The sequence below is a fragment of the Mesoplodon densirostris genome, chromosome 17 (genome assembly GCF_025265405.1).
Source record: "Mesoplodon densirostris isolate mMesDen1 chromosome 17, mMesDen1 primary haplotype, whole genome shotgun sequence".
Classification (NCBI taxonomy): Eukaryota; Metazoa; Chordata; class Mammalia; order Artiodactyla; family Ziphiidae; genus Mesoplodon; species Mesoplodon densirostris.
In genome coordinates, this window is record NC_082677.1 from 47,341,065 (window position 1) to 47,361,817 (window position 20,753).

Consider the following 20,753-nt stretch of genomic DNA (forward strand, 5'->3'; position numbering starts at 1 on the left):
TTTTTATTCTTTCTAAAGCAGCAAGTATGAAAATTATTCTTCAGAGACCCTCAACATTTTTTTGAAAAATAAATGGAACATGTACAAAAATGAATTGAAGGAGCACACTACTACTTTGAAATTGATAAATAATTTCAAGGAATGAGTTGCTCAAGGTAGAAACTGAAGCTTCATCATTCATACATTCTCTTTCACATCACCCTTGACATCCATCACCAACATCTGTCAATTAATTCTCACTCTGAATCATATACATTCTCTTTATCTCCATCTCAGGGGCTAAGACTCCAAGCCAAGCCACCACCATCTCATGCTGCCCTATAATAGCCCAACTCCAGGTTTTTGCAACCTTCCAATGACTTTTCCATACAGAAGTCCATGCCATTTTCTCAGAACTCTTTTTTTTTTTTTTTTTTTTTTTTTTTTTGCGGTACGTGGGCCTCTCACTGCTGTGGCCTCTCCCGTTGCGGAGCACAGGCTCCGGACGCGCAGGCTCAGCGGCCATGGCTCACGGGCCCAGCCGCTCCGCGGCATGTGGCATCTTCCCGGACTGGGGCACGAACCCGTGTCCCCTGCATCGGCAGGCAGACTCTCAACCACTGTGCCACCAGGGAAGCCCTTCTCAGAACTCTTGACCATATGAACCTCCTGCTTGCAATCTTTCAAAGACTCTGACTGCATTTAAAGTGAAATGGAATAATGTCCTCACAATGCTGAAAGACAGTAATAACTAAGTAGCTGGAATATGTAAATTCAGACAAAAGAAGCATACAGACAAAATGCATTATGAAAGGAAAGGAAAATGACTAAGTAATGAGACACAGGATGTATTTCCTAAGAGTATTATAAAATTCTAAATGACTATGCCTCTATTAGCATAATTCAAAATATACACAGCCAAAATTTATAGAAATAACAAGAAACTAAGAGAGTCATGATTTTTAACCCATTCTTTCAGTCATGGATAGATAAGCCAAGAAATGGAGATTATAACCCATTCTTTCAGTCATGGATAGATTAGCCAAGCAAAAATCAGTAAGGCTACAAAGATTTTGAGCAAAATAATTAAAAAGCTTTATCTACTGGACAAATATAAAATGATATACATAACAATAAGAGAACATACATTCTTTCAAATCCAAAGCATTTACAAAAATTGTCCTTGAAGTAGGCCATATAGTAATACTATAAATAATTAATATCAAGCAGACAACATGCTATAAATACAACGTAGTGAAGCTAATGTTTGGTAATTTAAAATGAACTAAAAGTACATTTGGAAATTAAAACTTCTACAGAGGGTCCCCAACTTACAATGGTTCAACTTGCGAGTTTTCAACTTTATGAATGGTGTGAAAGCAATATGCATTCTCTAGAAACCGTACTCTGAATTCTGAATTGTGACCTTTTCCCGGGTTAGTGATATGCAGTATGATCCTCTGGTGATGCTGGGTCGTGGCAGCCATCACAGCTCCCAGTCAACCACATACACAGGAGGGTAAACAATTAACACACAAGCTTTCTGTACCCAGACAACCATTCTGTTTTTCACTTTCAGTAACAGTATTCAATAAATTACATGAGACATTCGACACTTTATTATAAAACAGAATTTGTGTTAGATGATTTTACCCAACTCGGGCACGTTTGTGCCCAGGTGGGTAAAACGTTAAGTGTTCTGGGCACGTTTAAGGTAGGCTAGGCTAAGTTATGATGTTTGGTTAGTTAGGTATTGATATATTAAGTGCATTTTTGACTTAGGGTATTTTTTTTTTCTTTTTTGGCCATGCCACTTGGCTTGTGGGACCTTAGTTCCCTGACGAGGGATCAAACCCGGGCCCCCTCAGTGGAAGCACAGAGTCCTAATCACTGGACCACCAGGGAATTCCCGAGGATATTTTCAACTTATTATGGGTTTATCAGGACATAATCTCATCATAAGTCAAAGAAGATCTGTAAATAACTCAAGACTCTCAGAAAAGAATTATAGTGGAATACAGAAAATAAATGTCTAAATGATATAGAAAATACTTCATATCAAAACTCATGAAATACAGTTAATGTCGTGTTTAGAGAGAAATTCTATACTGAAATCCTTAGAGTATAAAGTTAAAAATTAATTAGTTCAGTAACTAAATTTATCAGACAACGACTATGAGAAGAAACTCAAGAGAAAATTAAAGACAAATAAAAACTAAGAATACATATAAAACAAAAATACAATAGAAGGAAACAACAACCAAAGGAGCTCTTTGAAAAGACTATAAAATTGACAAATCCCTGGCAAGACTTACCAAAGGAAATAAAAAGAGAAGTAAAAAACAAAAATAATCATTTTGAAACAAATAAAATGAAAAGAGAGACATAAGTACAGATACAGCAAGATTAAAGATATAATTAATGGACAACTGTAAACATCCTTGCTATGGGCTGAATTGTGTCCCCCATAAATTTCTTATGTTGAAATCCCAGTATCTCAGAAAGTGACTGTATTTGGAGATAGAGCCTTTATAGAGGTAGTTAAGGTAAAATGAGGTCAGATGGGTAGGTTTTAATCCAGTATGATCGGTACACAGAGGAAAGACCATGTGAAGGCACAGGGAGAAGAAAGCCATCTATGAGCAAAGGAAAAAGGCTTCAGAAAAAATCTACGCCATCAACACCTTATCTAGGACTTCTAGCCTCCAGAATGTAAGAAAATAAATTTCTGTTGTTTAAGCCATCCAGTCTATGGTCCTTTGGAATGGCAGTTCTGGAAAACTAATAAAATCTTTATGCCAATAAATTTGAAAACTTAAAATAAATGAACTTTATAGAATACACAACTTACCCAAACTGACTGAAGAAGAAACTGAAAACCTATATAGTCTTATTACCACTAATGGAAATGAATTTCAAGTTCAGATTTTACCCTCAAAGAAAACTCTAGTCCCAAATAGCTTTACAAGTGAGTTCTACCAAATACGTACAGATAAGATTATTCTAGTTATTCACATGATCTCAAAGAATAGAGAAAAAAGATTCTAACATTGATACCAAAACCCAGTCAGAATATTATAAGAAAAGAAAACTACAGGCCAATCTCACTTAGTAAAGTAGATACAAACATCCTATATAAAATTATCATGAAAAAGTGCATAGAAAAACACTAATTATATAATAAATATATATTCAGCCAAATCAAAAATGAAAGCAATATTATAAAAGTGAAAAGACGGTCCACAATCTTGGAGAAAATATTTTCAACATATTTAATTAGCCCTGAATATCTACTTCAAGGTGAGAAAAAAATTGACTACCATTCAATAGAAAAATAGGCAAAAACACATGAAAAGGAAATCCACAGATGAAACTAAATAACCAGTAAACATATAAACCATTAGTAATAGAAAAGTGCAATTAAGGCCGCAAGGAAACACTGTTTAACACACACCTGACTGACAAAACTCTAAATGTCAGCAGAAACGAAGAGTCAGTAAGGATGTGGAGAAATGGAACCAACAAACAGTGCTATTTAAGTGTTGCAACAATATGGGAAAACAACTGGGCATTATCTAGTAGAGTTGAAAATGTGCATACTCTACAATCCAGCAATTCTACCCCTGGAGATATACTCCAGAGAAACCCTTCTACTTGTGCACCAGGACACATTTAAGTGACTGTACACAGCAGTATTGTTTAAAATAGCAAAAAAGCTAGAAAGGATAAAAATGTCTATTGCTGAAGAATGGATAAATTACAGTATGGTCATATAATATAGTTCTATTCAGTTGTGGAAATGAATAATTTTACCTACATGTATCAATGTGGAAGAATATCAAAGCACAAAATTTGAGTAAGAAAAGGAAGTTACAAAGGAAAAGAGTACAGCACTACTCATCTGATGTCCCAAGACAAGTAAAAGTAAACAATATATAGTTCCTGAATACATACTTATATATGATGACAAGCATTATAAAAAGCAAGGAAAATACAATAAAAAAATGCAGGATAATGCTCATGCCTGGGACTAAAAGGGGTCTTTAAAAATATTGGAAACATTCTATTTCTTAAGTTGGGTTTCTCTTTATCATTATGTCTTATAACTTATATAGACATCCATCACATATATCTTTTACATCTACCAAAAACTTAATAACTTCAAGAAAGCATCTACCCCTACTCTTTCAACTAGAAACACATTGTTTAAATTGATTAAGTAAGACTTTTCAAAGTTATTGATTCTGAAATAAAATGACTGTTAGCTAGAATTTGCTTTGTTAAGACTACATAGTCATCACACAACACAAGCAATTATTTTAAGAATCAAAATTTCATTTGCGACACCAAAGCATAAGAAGAAGAGTAGAGGGGAAATCCTCAGAACACTCAACTTACCAAACTAAAAAAAAAAAAAAAAAAAAAATCATATTATCCATTAAAAAAAAATCATGCTGCTAGATGCATTAATATAAAATTTGGGGGCTATCACAGATGCATAGACTAACAATCATAAATATTTAGTATAGGAAAGTACCCTCTTCATATTTGTTATTTTATTTAACCATAGTCTGAGCAGTAAATTCAGAATATTTTTGCCATGTCATCAGCATAGTTGTGTAGGGTAACTGTTTAGGAAAATCCTGCCTTGCCATTTTCCACATAGTTAGCTCCTGTAAACGAGACCTTTTCCCTCAACCACTTTTCCACTTACTGGAAAAGTCAACCTTAATAAATTTTCAGTGTTTCAGGTTTTGTGTGACCCATTTGCCAACTTTTCAGGGCCTCATCTTTGTCTCTCTTCCATTACACATGATCACATGATGACATTCTTTAACACTTTTTTCAAAGAAGGAAAAAGTGAGAGATCAGACTCATTTTCTTTCTCATTCTCTTTCTTTTGTCCTCATTCATCCTCCATCCGTTTATTCAAACGTCCATTAAAAAGATATCCATCCATTTTGCTTTAAAATAAAAAATAGACAAAAGTTAAACCTGCTTGCTTAAACTGGGTTTTAAAAATCTGTGAACTACAAGTAACCACGTTCCCTTTATGCCTTCCTTTCTCCCAAACCTACCCCTCTATACTGGGCTATGTAACCTTGAGCAAGTTGCTTCATTTTTATTGATTTTTTCCTCCTATTTACATTAATCCACTTGAATGAGATATTTCTTATAGAAACATCCAACTCCAAATTTCTACCTTTCTAAGATATATGTTTGAAATTTTCAACATTGCTTGAGAAGAAAAATCTAGAAAACAGCTATTCTTTTTTTAATTTATTTTTATTTTTTAATTTTTAAAATTTTTATATAATTTTAAAGGTTACTTTCCATTTACAGTTATTATAAAATATTGACTCTATTCCTCATGTTGTAAGTACATCCTTGGGCCTATCTTACATCCAATCGTTTGTACCTCCCACTCCCCCATCCCTGTACTGCCCCCCCTGCCCACTGGTAAGCACTAATTTATTCTCTGCATCTGTGAGTCTGGAAAGAAGCTGTTCTTGAGGGCAGCAATAACATCATCCCTTTGAAGCACAGACCCTGCATCCTGAACTACTTAACAAGACTGAGCCAACATAAAAAGAATAACAATTCGCTAACCCACTGGTCCCATTTAGTCTCCCCTCTCACCCGGTCAACATATTTCAACATGGAAAGAGCAACTAACGTTACCAGCAGTTTCTGCTGGGGCTTTAGTAGTATCTGTTTCACAGTTAGAGGCAAAGTAAGATGGAGACTTAATTTCTCATTCAAAAAGCACTAGAGACTTCTCCACTGTAATTAAATTCTTACATTACAACAATGTATATTGTTTCTGGCAGAACAAAAAATAAATGCTGTTGCATAATTGATTAGAACCGGGGAAGAGACCTCAATTCATACTGGGTTGCAAAACAGAAATCTCTTGGCCTTTTCTCTCTTTGCCGCCCCTTGATTATTTACACCAAGCTGGCCAGAAGTGGGCTGGGAAATTGCCAAACTGCATGCCCACGCCACCTCTGAATATCTGATAACTCAGTTTTCTTCAAACTCTATGAGGAGAATTAAGAAGTGAGGTGGGGGGCTTCCCTGGTGGCGCAGTGGTTGAGAGTCCGCCTGCTGATGCAGAGGACACGGGTTCGTGCCCCGGTCCGGGAGGATCCCACATGCTGCAGAGTGGCTGGGCCCATGAGCCATGGCCGCTGAGCCTGTGCATCCGGAGCCTGTGCTCCGCAACAGGAGAGGCCACAACAGTGAGAGGCCCGCGTACCGCAAAAAAAAAAAAAAAAAGAAGTGAGGTGGGGATACAATGATTACCTAGTTAGACAAGCAAGCATTTCAGATGCATAAATGTCCTAGAGTAGAACCAGAAGACATTATAAATGGAAATCATTTAGTTGCTTAAAACAATAAATTCTGCTTACTCTCCTCTACCTGTAATCACTCAGCCTCTCCTCCTCCCACATAAATATCATCACAAGTAGCGCCCCCACAATTACTTCTCTACTGGGGCCTTTCTAAATGGCACTTTTAGAAATGATGTACAAATAAATGTTACGAAACAAAGATTAAATGTATGCCGCTCTACTAACTGCAGTGCAACCTTACACAAGTCCCTCAGGATCTCAGAGAATGATAAAGGTTGTCACGGATGGAAATAACATATCTAGCCAGAAGCCAGACACCCACCTATTTCCATCATTTTCTCCTTTTTAGAATGAGCATATTCTGGAGGAGAGAAGAGTTTACAAGCATAAATAAGATACTCTGTCCTTCATATCTATAGGTTGGCGCCATTCATCTCCATGAGAAGTAGTCACCACTGGAAAGAACTGAGTCCACAAAGGGAATAACCAGGTAAAGTGTTTCAATTCATGTGATCCTGGTGTTTAAGGACTGTGAACTCGATCTGCAATTCAATTTAAAAGGAATGGAGTAATTAAATTTAAAAAGTAATTAAAACTCAGAAAAATCTAGCAAGCATTACCCATAAACTAGAATCAATCAACCTCTCTTTCTTTTCCACACACACACACACACACACACACACACACAAACGTAAATGTAAAAATATAAACTGGTATATTCTACCAGTATCTGAACTTTTTTTTTTTTTAGCAACCTAATTGTTCTTACTCTCTATCTGATTAGAATGCTATTTCTGAATTTACTCTAAATCACAAATCAGAGTCAAGTCCTTTCTGGGGTTATGCATGGAATTCTGGGAACTGAAGGCAGGTTACCTTCAAAAGCTTTTCTTCTTCTTCCCCTCGAACCCAGTAAAGGGCTAATACCCTCTCCCTGTCTACCTTCACCCACCTCTCCAAATGCTCTCCTTTACCTCTGTTCCAGGAAGGCCCATCATACAGGATTTCCTGTATCACCGGGGCTCGACACTGACCTCCGGGAAACCAACCTCCCAGCACAGGAGAGTCGACTTGTGAGATAACGAGCCACTTGCCCTTCCAGCCTGTTGCACAGGCCTCACCTCTCTTGGTGCCAGCATGCTCCTACTTCGGCAGTCCCGCTGGTATTGCCCTTTGCCCTCTAACGCCCGCCCCCCCAATCCACCCCTCCAGTATTAGCGCCTCCTGTCCGGAACCCAGTGTGAATTAACACACGCCTCATCGTTAGCTGCTCTCCGGCGATCCCGTTCAGTTACAGCCTGTCACCCTCACCCCTAACGTTCGCTGGCCCTGGCATCATTCATTCTTACTCTGGATATAATCTCTCAATCTCATTCTTGCTCATAATTTTACTCTGAACTTTACTAGCTGGATAAGCCCCTAACATCCAGATGACCCACCTATTTCCACCATGCACAAAATCAGAATCTCCCCTCTTCTCATGCTATGTTTGATCTTCCTATGCTCTCAAAGCTCCCCATGGCCACACGGCCCTGGCCTGAGCCTGACCGTTCTACTACATTATAGACGGACAGTCAAAATCCAGGGACCAGAGTGATCTCAGCTACTACTGGCACCAAAAACTAGTCAAGTACCACATGAGGCCACAAACGATCCTGCCGTTCCTCAAGAGATGAGCAGAGCTCAGAAACAGTGAAGCCAGGCAGGTGGTTGTCCAGAGCAGGTGAGACTTCTCTGTGTGGGACATCATCTCCACTACAAGCCTGGGTCGCAAAGGCAGTGCTTCTGGTCCTCAGACAGGAATGGAAGGATCAAGGAAAGAGGGCATGGATCAGAAAAGGTATGACGGGGCTTCCCTGGTGGCGCAGTGGTTGAGAGTCCGCCTGCCGATGCAGGGGACACGGGTTCGTGTCCCGGTCTGGGAAGATCCCACATGCCGCGGAGCGGCTGGGCCCGTGAACCATGGCCGCTGAGCCTGCACGTCCGGAGCCTGCGCTCCGCAACGGGAGAGGCCACAGCAGTGAGAGGCCTGCGTACCGCCAAAAAAAAAAAAAAAAAGAAAAGAAAAGGTATGACATACAATACTCAGGTGGAGGGAAGACTCTAGCAGGAAAATGGGGAGAATAGGCAACGTGGGACTCAGTGCTGGGTATGAACTGTCACAGCTCAGCTGAGCTCCATCTGCATTGCCCAGCACTGTCTTCCCTGCAGGGTTCCACAGCTCCTGGGTTATAAGGGACACCGTGGTGAGACTCAGAAGGCAGAAGTGCAGCAGCCCTCATGTTCTCACCACACTCAGAAGATCAACGCAGGGCTCAGGGGTGGGTGCAGCCCATACCCGCTGTCACTCTGTGCTTGCACACCATGCTGGCTCAGGCGTGGAACGAGCCCACAAAATCTCCATCAGCTTCTCTGACTCTCACACGAGATACTTCTGACTCAGAGAAGGCGCCAGCTTCCCCTGCCGTTCGCAGCATCCTCGAGGTTGGAGGCTGGTGAGCAGTGAGGCGTCTGTGTGGACTCAGCTCACCCTCACGGCTTCCGTTCATCCCTGCTCTCCAGCACCTCCTGTCACCCTCTCTTCCTGACTGCGTGCCCTGCTGACTTCAGGCCTAGCACCCAAAATACAGAAGCAACAACCACACCGAACTTGCCTAACTAGCTCCTAAAATCGGATGAGGTCAAATCCTGATACTAAATTCCATATTCTCTACCACTCCCATGGTTCTGTTCCTCTGAGCCAACCCTATAGCTCCAGGAAGAAAAGCATGTTGAATATGAATAACCAACTGATTCTTAAATTGGAATATTTGTGAGTCTTACTTCCATTAGGCCTTAAGGTATACTAAGGAATAAACTATAAGATAAAGAATCATACTCATTGTTGAGTCAATAATTATTCATGATTTTATTAAACAAAAGTCTCTTTGGAGAACAGTAAGATTAATTCTCAGCTAACATCAACTGGAGAGAGGGGAAAGAGGTTACATTATTTTTTTTTAATGCACAGATGTTGATAATAACAAAATTAACCAGATAGATATTATATTTCAACAAATGCTTTTAATCATCAATCACTACGTTGCTTTAATACTCTGATGTTCTCATTAAATCAAAACTGGTTAACTAAAATGGTTATGTTTAAAAGATGCTCATATCATTTTTATGATCACTCCTGAAAACTTCTAGTAAAACACATTACATAAACTACTTTGGTAATGTACTCTAAATAGGATGACATAAAGCTTAGCTGAAGATCCACTATAATCAAAGGGCCAGAGAATGAAAATGAGAGAGAGAGAGAGAGAGAGAGAACACAAAAGTACACCAGAGCATGTGAGACAGAGAGAGAGAGAGACATAAAAGGGGAGAGAGACAGAGGAGGAAGCAAAGAGAAAATCATTTGGACACATAAACGAGCCTCAACAGATTTTAGCTGAAATATTTAATGGTATCACTGAATATTACATTTATCCTTAACTCCAAAAGGAAAATTTGCAGGGCACTTTTGTGCCCAAGAGAAAGAAAATATACTTTGTGTTTACTTAGCATTTTTTTTTTGAACAAAAAAATTGTGACTTTAACTCCTATTTCTTCCAGAAAATGTGACACCATCATTCAAGGCCCAGGTCAAAGGTCACTTCACAAGTGAAGCCATCACCAGCTCCCTAGGTTTCATTACATATACTGTAGCACTAATCATATCAAATAGTAGTAACTCATTTGCCTGTCCGTGAGATGATGAAGCCTTGAAAACAGGGTCTAAATATAATTTGGCTTTGGAGGCCTGTGTCTAACAAATAACATACTCTAAGTATATGATTACTAGATTCAATCAGACTACAGCATAGGTGTCATGATTAATTGAATGTATCAACTTGACTGGGCCACAGGGTGCCCACATTAAACATTATTTCTGAGTGTGCCTGGGAGGGTGTTTCTAGATGAGATTGGCATTTGAATCAGTGGACTCAGGAAAGCAGATGGCCCTCCCCAGTGTGGGTGGCCATCGTCAAATCTGTTGAGGGTCTGAATAGAACAAAAAGTGGAGAAAGGGAGGATGAGTCCTTTCTTACCTGCTAAAGCTGGGACACTGGACTTCTCCTGCCCTTGGATTCACACCACCGGCTCCCCTGATTCTCAGGCCTTTGGACTTGGACTGGAACTACACCACTGGATTTCCCAGGTCTCCAGCTTACAGATGGCAGATCATGAGACTTCTCAGTCTCCATAATCACATGAGCCAACTTTTACAATAAATTACATATATATTATATATATGTATATATACACACACATATATATGTGTGTATGCATATATATATATCCTATTAGTTCTGTTTCTCTGGAGAACCCTGCCTAATACAAAATAAGCTGTCAGCATTCTGTGAGGGAAATGAATAGCATGTGTACCAACCACTAGAGTATCTACAGTGAGTGCAAGGATTTTATTTCCTCCAAGAGAAAGCCAGAGGTATCTATTTCTTATCAATACAGAGCAACAACTTACAAGTCCCCAGTCAGATCCTGCAACTGGAAGCTGACATATTAAGTCAGAGACCCGGTACCCCCTGGTATGCAGGTATGTTCCAGCAGTACCCTCAGTCCAAAGAAATAATATAGATACAATTACTGGCCTGAACAGCAAATTTTCCTAAAGCCAAATGGACATAATTAACATGACTTAAAATAATGAAATGGCCATCTCAACGAGCACTTAGTAACTACCAGACAATATGTGAACGCTTCAGCATTTTACTCACTTAACTTTCATGACAACTGTATGGACGAGACATTACCATCATCATCATCATCATCATCCACATAGCACTGGTGTGACAATGAGCTACAGAAGCAGGTGAAGCCCTGGCAGAGCTGGGATTGAAAGCCAGGAGGCCTGCACATAGAGCCAAGCTCTTAAACACATCAGCAAGTTCAACAGTCTCCATGGGTCCCTTATATGTACCTAAAATACTACCTATTAAAAATGGTGATGTTAAGGCATTTTTATACCCTTCCTTTAAAACTCACTGACAACTTTTAAAGCCAATTTAGAAAAAAAAAAAAAAAAAACAGAAAAACTCCATCTTAAGTGAAAGTAAAAACAGTCAGAAACTCAGACTGCCAATCAAAACATACTCATCAAAGACTGTGAAATCTCAGAGTCCTCGGGGAGTGGATACATACCTCCTCAGACCTGGAGCAATTTCCTAAAAGTGAAAATCACAGCGATGAAAGGCCTATCCAGTGAAAGCAGAGAAAGTGGTGCTTAGAGAGCAAACACAGAGATGCAGCATTTTCTAGAGTCTAGCTCCATCATCCAGGGGGTCACTGAAGTGCCAGAAGTACAGAGCCTTTGTCTCCAGAGGCTCTGCTGTACAAGGGCAATTGAGGAAGGACTCTGGAAGTAACACCCTTATTTAGAGTATCTGAAATAAGAAACGCAAGACAAAGATTTGGACTCATCTAGCACATGCCCAAAACTGTGGGTGCCCCTGTCCACAATACTACCTGCCATACTGGAAACTACCGGCCCCATTCAAAGATGGGTAAAAACCAGAGAGAGGCCACAAGGGAACTGTGCATGAAAGCAGCAAATATTAAAAGCCAGAGAGAAAGGTAAGCAAGAGGCCAGTGAAGAACAAACACCACAGGAAGAATTACCCAAGGAAACAGATGAAGAATTTGGATAAATAGCACCACTTCACAGACTCAAAAATAATAATAGTTCAAACAAAAGGGTCTTGCTTTAAAAGAAAATAATATTCAGGAAAGTACAGGGCTCAAATGATAAAATACAGGATATGTGAAACAGATGAAAGTAAGTAGACAGAGTTATGAAATACTACAGAGATGATAATTAACTCCAGGAACTAAAAAGTAACAAAGAATTTGACTGAAAAGATAGTAAGAAAAAATGTTGAATGGGAAAGCACAGTTAAGTGAAATAAAAACGTTAAAGGTGAAGACCACAGATACAAAAAACCAAGGAGAAACATTATACCTATCTTCAGGGTTACTAAACAAGAGAACAAATAGAAAAGACACCTTAAATATAATATTTAAATCTGAAGACATAAAAACAGAGTCTACTTCTCAGAGTTGAATGGCAGGATCCAAGAAAAACTGATACAGAATGATAAAAACCAAGAAGCAAAATTGATGAAGTTACTGAACTTCTAGCTTACTAAAAATAGTCCATGGACATCTGAACAAAAAGCAAGACAAGAACAAGTGCAAAGACCAGTTTGCTTCAGCCTTCACAGTGACACCAAATACCAGATGACAGTAAAGTGTGTTTCCATATTTCTGAGAAAAATAAGAATACTAATTGGCTTTGATAATTACAGTGAACAATCAGAAAATAAATGTTAGTAACCTAAGTTTTAAGAAGATAGTAAAACAAGACGAGGGAAAAGAGTTAGAAATGTCATTAATTTACCCATCTTTCATAGCAACAAGTCAAAAGATGTTGTTTGAAGTTAAATTCAGTCATTAAAAGAACCCACAGAATTATCAGAACTCAAAGTTTTTTATTTTCTTTTTCTCTTAACTCTCAAATGATAACATCACTTTGGTGAAAGGACGTTAACTTGAAAATAATAAATTCCTTTGGTTTAAACTCAGCTTCTATTTCTTCCATTACATCAGAAGCAAACAAAAATAACTCTATATTAGAAATACAAAGTATAAATATGATCCTATTTTTGTAAAACCATCCCTCTTTACTTGTATATATGTACACAGAGATGCTGCAAATAATGCTCACCAAATGCTAATAGGTGTGAGACAGGGAGGTGATGGGACTTTGCATGCATTAATGTTTTAAAATGAGCAATACATCATCTTTTCAAAGAATAAAGCCATTATTCTACTTCAATAACTGCATAATCTTTCTCAAATCCCTGTATATCATTTTGTTCTCATATCCCAGGTCTAAGAAATCAGACACCCAAGGGTGATGGGACTTGACCGAAGAATGACCTCATGCAGGACTATATTTTAATAAATATGCTATACACCTACTAGTCTGGATCATTATCAAATCTACTGATTAGGCTCAATAAAAGGAATAACTTTTAATATAACTAGATATGCCTGGAAACAGGATGAACTGCCACATGCAGTAGGAAATTCCAAGGAGTACTCAAGATATAGCGCTAAAGTAACCAACCAACTCTTATGGAAAGACAGCCATGTACCAAGCACAGATTAGAATCAGTGACCTTTGTGGGCACTTCCAATTCTGAAAATACTTGACTTTGTGATGTGACGTCATACAACAAAGTCATGAATCTCTGTCTTATGCTGTATAAATAATAGTAGCAAGCACGACCCATACTTTTAGAATTCTACAGCTCTGAATTACTTTCAAAAATATGTCATATTTTCTTTCACCCCATAACAACTCTTGAAATAGGTAGGACAGGTGTTATTAGTTCCACTTGGCACTTGAGAAAATTAAAATTCAGAAAGAAGTCACTTGTCCAAGATCATACAGGCAGAGAATTGCAGAGCGAAGACTTGACTTTTTGTGATTCCATGTTTACTGCCCAGGCAGCTACTCTACATAAATGTACAGTGGCCTAGCGCTGACAATATATTTCACTTACATCAACTGGGGCTTTCTCAACAACTATGCCTACTTAGCTCAAAATGGAGGAAAGGCTGGATTGTTGCTATTACAGTCTTTCTACCTTGTGTGAAGAAAGAGCATTGAAACTTCATGGAAAAGAAATTTAAAGTAACCACCCTATATATGCCCATCGCTATGAAGCAAGCTTTTTCTCTGTAGGGAATTAAAGCTTTCCCAGAAAGGCCTGCTATTGTCCTCTTGCTTTCCAAATCCAAAAAACGAAAACTTACCCACTGTTAACGCTGAATGGTTTAAGCAGCTGTTCATCAGAGGTAGTCACAGAGCAAAAGTTTGAACATGAACTCTGATAAGCTGGACTAATGTATATGCATGCATATGTTTTGGACACCTGCTCTAAACCAGCTGTTGAGAGCACTTAGGAAGCATACTGAAATGGCTGGAAAACAATGGAGCAAAGCCAGGTTTGTGGAGTCAGGTCCACAAACATTCACGATGAGAGCAACTGCTAAAATATGTTAAAGAGCACACAGACAAGGTTTTAGGCCGATATATGTGAATAGAAAATAATGGAAAACTGGAATCTTTTTAGAATTTATTTAATGTTATCTAATGGCAAATGGTAAAGTGACAAATTCAAGTGCAATGAAATGGAGTAAAAGAAAGAACTTAAAAACTGAGTAAAGAACTTAATGTGAATACATACACACACATATATTTTGATATAAATATATTTATATATTATTGATTAATTGATTGACTGACTGGTTGAAAGAGGAGATGAAGACAGCACCTGAAAATAAGACTATGGATATGGTCACAAAAGAAATTTTACAAATGCTATTTAGGCTGTTTAAACATTAGAACAGAAGCAGGAAGGCATAGCATGATATTCTGTGGCTCTTGGCAAGATTTTATCACCGCTGGCAAACTGGAAATGTACAAAATAGTTTTAAGAGCCATATTCAAATCCCTTTTCAATTATGTAGACAGTGGCAATGTTGCATCCACTGCTGACATTTTAAAAACGTCATCTTAAAACTGACCTTGGGAATATATGTGAAATATAGAAAAGATACATTTCCAAACTGCAATTTTCTCTCTGAATCAGACCTTATTAAAACTAACAACACCTGATTCAAGCAGGTTTAAAAACAAGCATCAATGTACTCTTTGTTCTAAGGCATCTATAACTGAAAACACAGATTGAGAAATATAAGGAACAGTAAGAAGAAAAACATAATTCATTGGGACAAACACATTAAGTGAAATACTCACTGCTCCTTCCTCTATAAAGACTTCTGAACTCATGAATTATGAGCTATGAGGCATGATCATTTAGAATGAATCACACAATATATTACACTTAATCAAGATAATATTTTCAGTCTACCCTCAGTGTAAGTATTAACACAAAGATTCTCTTTGCGATAATCTTCAGTTGTCATAAAATTAGTTACAGAGCAATGACACTGTCAAAATGTATAAACTTACAAAGCTGACACTGATCCATTCAAACATAAAAATTTAATTACAAATGAAGAAAAACATAAATATAAGATCAACATCATACATAAGACAAGGGATAAGTACTTTCTGCATGATAATGAGTGAAGGTTTCCATGTTTACGCAGCGATGAGTCAGGAAAATTTGAATTTACTACACTTGCCCTATTTGTCTTAAGGAGTATAGAAAATTGTTTAACGTTACATTATACATGAAATTATCAATGGTTTGCTGGAGCTAGCTCATCTCCAGCTCATGAGAGCCAATTGTGAAATTTTAAGGAATCTTGCAAGCTCTTTGTTAAACCATTGAAACCAGCCATAGTGGGAATATTTACACCATGGGAATTGACAAATATTACAGATCAGGCCTCCCCACCCCATGCCCTAGAGCCAGTTTACTAGCACACCATTAATCCATATACAAATAAGTACACAGTACAATTAATTCTCACAAAGTAAATGCACCCATATAGGTAATACTGAGATCATAAAAAAGAACATTACCTAGAAATCTACCTTATATCATCTCTGAACCAAAACTCCCTCTAGAGGGCTAAAAACTTTCCAGAAACAAATACTACAAAGGGTAAATTTTATCAAGGAAAAAAAGGAAGGCTTTTTTTTTTTTAAGATGCCACATACATGTAAAATCATACAGTATTTGCCTTTGTCTTTATTTCACTTAGTATAATGCCTTCAAGGTCCATCCACGTTGTCACAAATGGTAGGAGTTCCTCATTTTTTATGACTGAATAATACTCCACTGTGTATATATACCACATCTTATTTATCTTTTCATCTGTTGACAGACAGGTTGTTTCCATGTCTTGGCTACTATAAATAATGCTGCAATGATCATGGGGGTACAGGTATCTCTTCAAGTTAGTGTTTTCATTACCTTTGGATATACTCCCAGAAGTGGAACTGCTGGATCATATGGTAGTTCTGTTTTTAATTTTTTGAGGATCTTCCATAATGTTTTCCATAGTGGCTGTACCAATTTACAATCTCACAATCCAGTGCACAAGGATTCCCTTTTCTCCACATCCATGTCAGCATTATCTCTTATCTTTTTAATTGTGGCCATTCTAAAAAGCATGAGGTGATATGTCATTTCTCTGATGACTAGTGATATTGAGCATCTTTTTATGTTCCTGGCCTTGTCTATTCAGACTTAGGACCATTATTTTATTCAGTTATTTGGGGGGTTTTGCTATTGAGTAGTACGGGCACCTTCTATTTGGGGATATTAACCCCTTATCAGATACACAGTTTGCAAATATTTTTTCCCATTCTGTAGGTTGTCTTTTCATTTTGTTGATGGTGTCCTTTGCTGTGAAGAAACTTTTTAGCTTGATGTAGTCCCACTTATTTTTTATTTTGTTGCTTATACTTTAGGTTTCATATCCGAAACATCATTACCAAGACCTATGTCAAGAAGCTTTGTTCCTGTACTTTCTTGTAGTAGTTTCATGGTATCAGGTCTTACATTTAAGTCTTTAATCTATGTTGACTTAAGTTTTGTAAGTGGTGTAAGATATGGGTCCAATTTCATTCTTTCATACATGTATATCCAGTTATCCCAGTACGATTTATTGAAGAGACTGCCTTTTCTCCATTGAGTATTATTGGCTCCCTTGTCAAATATTAGTTGACCATATATGTTTGGGTTTATTTCTGGGCTCTCGATTCTGTTCCATTGGTCTATTTGTTGGGGTTTTTTTTTCTACCAGTACCATACTGTTTTGATGACTATAACTTTATAGTATAGCTTGAAAGCAGAAAGTGTGATGCGACATCTCCCATTTTTTGTTTCTCAGGATTTCTTTGGCTATTCAAGGTGGTTTGTGGTTCCATATAAATTTTAGAAATGTTTTTTCCTACTTCTGTAAAATACATAATTGGAATCTTGATATGGATTGCACTGAATCTATAGATGGCTTTCAGTCATATTAACATTTTAACAATATTAATTCTTCCAATCCATGAACATGAGGTACCTCTCCATTTATTTGTGTTTTCTTCAATTTCTTTCATCAATGTCCTGTAGTTTTCAGCATAGAGATCTCCTAAAATTTATTCCTTTTCATCTCCTTAAATTTATTCCTAAGGATTTTACTGTGTTTAATGCTACTGTAAATTGAATCAATTTATTCCTTTTTCAGAAACTTTGTTGTTAGCATATAGAAACGCTACTGATTTTTGTTATGTTGATTTTGTATCTTGCAACTTTACTGAATTCATTAATCATATCTATCAGTTTTTTTGGTTGAGTCTTTAAAATTTTCTATATATAAAGTCATGCCATCTGCAAATAAAGACAATTTTACATCTTCCTCTGCAATTCTGATAACTTTTCTTTTTCTTACATGATTGCTCTAGCTAGGACTTCCAGTACTATGTTGAATAGAAGTGGTGAGAGTGGACACTCTTCTCTTGTTCTTGATCTTAGAGGAAAAGCTTTTGTACTTCCACCATTGAGTATATTAGCTGTGGGCTTGTCACATATGGCCTTTATTATATTGAGATATGTTCCTTCTAGGCCCAACTTGTTAAGATTTTTTATCATGAATGGATGCTGAATTGGAAGAAGGCAATTTCAAGTGAAAGATATAATCTGGAAAATCATTTGTAAGTATCTGTGAAGGTAGGCTGGCAGAAAAAGACATGATGTACATTTATTTGAAGGTAGCAGGAGCAATGGGGGAAGGAAATATGAAACTGTATGTGTTGTGCAGCTATATAAAGAGTTATGAGGCACATGCCTCTGTATTAGACTTTATGAAATAGAAATGGTTTAACATATTGTCATTTTCTTAGTATTAATTTATGATGTTTATATTATGACCAGTATGAAGTACACAAAAAGTTCAAATAAATACTACAAAGTGATAGCCAGCACTTGATTACTGTTGAAATTCCCAGGATTTTTTTACCCTCTAATTTACACCAGTATTTGTCTGTGAAAAACCAAAGTTAAAAGCCTTTCATAATCATCCTGTGCCCTTGATGAAAGCCAAGACTGCAGGTGCAAAGAGGATAGCATTGACAGCAATCATATGCCATAGAGCACTAGGATTAGGATTATGCTTGTGGTAGGAACTGATATATATTAAACAAAATCTGGTTTTTTTTTTTTTTTTTGTCCCAGTGATCAGTTGTATCAAGTGGTTTTCCATTTTTTAATTATCATCTGAAAGTTGATTCTTAAACCAGCTTCAGTTCCGGAAACTCACGACAGCTAGACTTGCACAAAGAAGGGTTGCCTCTTTATAATTTTTTTTATATTTAAGGGTTTAAAACAAAAATTACACTTTATAGATAGATGAATGTCTCTAACCATTGACCTCTGTCTCACAGTCAGACAAAGAAGTGTTCTAATGAGAATAACTGCCCAAAATTAATGTTCAAAATAGGACTGCCAATGCAATTATACAGTTTGACTAACCAACCTTTATTGTTTTCCTCTTCATATGGATATTCATTCATCCATTTGTTTCCACAGTCACATTGATCCTGCAAGAAAAGCACACACACAAAAAAACAAATAATTAGAACCAATAAGGGGTTAATATCCAAAATATATAAACAGTTCATACAACTCAACATCAAAAAATAACCCAATTAAAAAATGGGCAGAAGATCTGATTAGACATTTTTCCTAAGAGGACATGCAGATGGCCAACAGGCACATAAAAAGATGCTCAACATCGCTAATCACCAGGGAAATGCAAATCAAAACCACAATGAAATATCACCTCACACCTGTCAGAATGACTATCATCAAAAAGAACACAAATAACAAATGTTGGCAAGGATGTGGAGAAAAGGGAACCCTCGTACACTGTTGGTGGGAATGTAAATTGGTGCAGCCACTGTGGAAAACAGCATGGAGGTTCCCCAAAAAACTAAAAATAGAACTACCATATGACCCAGTAATTCCACTCTTGGATATATATCTAAAAAAAAAGAAAAACACTAATTCAAAAAGATACATGAACCCCAATGTTCATAGCAGCATTATTTACAATTGCTAAGATGTGGAAGCAACCTAAGTGTCCAACAACAGATGAATGGATAAAGAAGATGTGGTATACATATACAATGGAATACTACTCAGCCATAAAGAATGGAATTTTGTCATTTGTAACAACATGGATGGACTTGGAGGCTATTATGCTAAGTGAAATAAATCACACAGAGAAAGACTGTATGATATCACTTACATGTGGAATCTAAATGATACAACAATCTAGTGAAGATAAGAAAAAAGAAGCAGACTCGCAGATAAAGAGAACAAACTAGCGGTTACCAGTAGGGAGAGGGAAGTAGGGAGAGGCAACGTAGGAAGTAGGGGAGTAAGAGGTACAAACTATTATGTATACAATAAGCTACAAGGATATGTTGTAGAACGCAGGGAAAATAGCCAATACGTTATAACTATAAATGGATTGTAACCTTTAAAAATTGTGCATCACTATATTCTACACCTGTAACTTATGTAATATTATACATCAACTATACTTCAATTTTAAAAAAATGAGAAAAAAGCTCCACATGTTGGTAACATTCTTCCACTGGAGGAAAGAAAAAGAAAACCTTAATTCTGCAATTTTGGAAGCTCTTGATTAGTGGAGTGACACAATAAAAATAATAGCTGATGAACAGTTTTGGTTTTTGCTTCCTCTTTAGCAGCCATGTGAAGGGCAAAATGGAGAAATGAAGAAACAGAGGCAGAAACTCCAGCCATGACACTCTGACAGATCCTGAGCACAAGATATGAAAATCTGTATAAAGATAAGGGAAGGAGGGGAGAAAAAGAAAGGCATGCAACAGGGAGAGAAGGCTGGGGAGAAAATGGCAGAAACTGCTTTAGAAGGAAATTTAATATAAGAAAGAGAAGTCACAGGGCTGCCCTGATGGCGCAGTGGTTGAGAGTCCACCTGCCAATGGAGGGGACGCGGGTTCGTGCCCCGGTCCGGGAAGATCCCACATGCCACGGAGCGGCTGGGCCCGTGAGCCATGGCCAATGAGCCTGCGCGTCTGGAGCCCGTGCTCCACAATGGGAGAGGCCACAACAGTGAGAGGCCCACGTACGGCAAAAAAAATTAAAAAATAAAAAATAAAGAGAAGTCACAAATGTTCCGGCTGGAGCAGTTGGCTCTATTATTCTTAGCAACTAAGAGATTGTTAAAGAAATGCTGTTTTCCCTCTTTATAGTTGATACAAATGTGCAGAGCAACTAACATGAATACTTTTGGGTGGCTCCATGTTACCCAATACCCAAGTAACTTTTTAAAAACTGATCTAAGATA

General features: G+C 37.6%; 1 protein-coding gene across 4 annotated transcripts in view; it reads right to left on the reverse strand.

Annotated features, from left to right (window-relative positions):
* The window catches only part of KLF12 (KLF transcription factor 12), a 450,077-nt gene that overhangs the window by 285,781 nt on the left and 143,543 nt on the right, over window positions 1–20,753 (reverse strand). For all 4 annotated transcript variants that reach the window (XM_060080105.1, XM_060080107.1, XM_060080106.1 and 1 more), the window contains one exon: window positions 18,891–18,954. In XM_060080105.1, coding sequence (XP_059936088.1) covers window positions 18,891–18,923 — 33 coding nt within the window. In that variant the 5' untranslated portion in view covers window positions 18,924–18,954. The remainder of the gene's footprint in view (window positions 1–18,890; window positions 18,955–20,753) is intronic.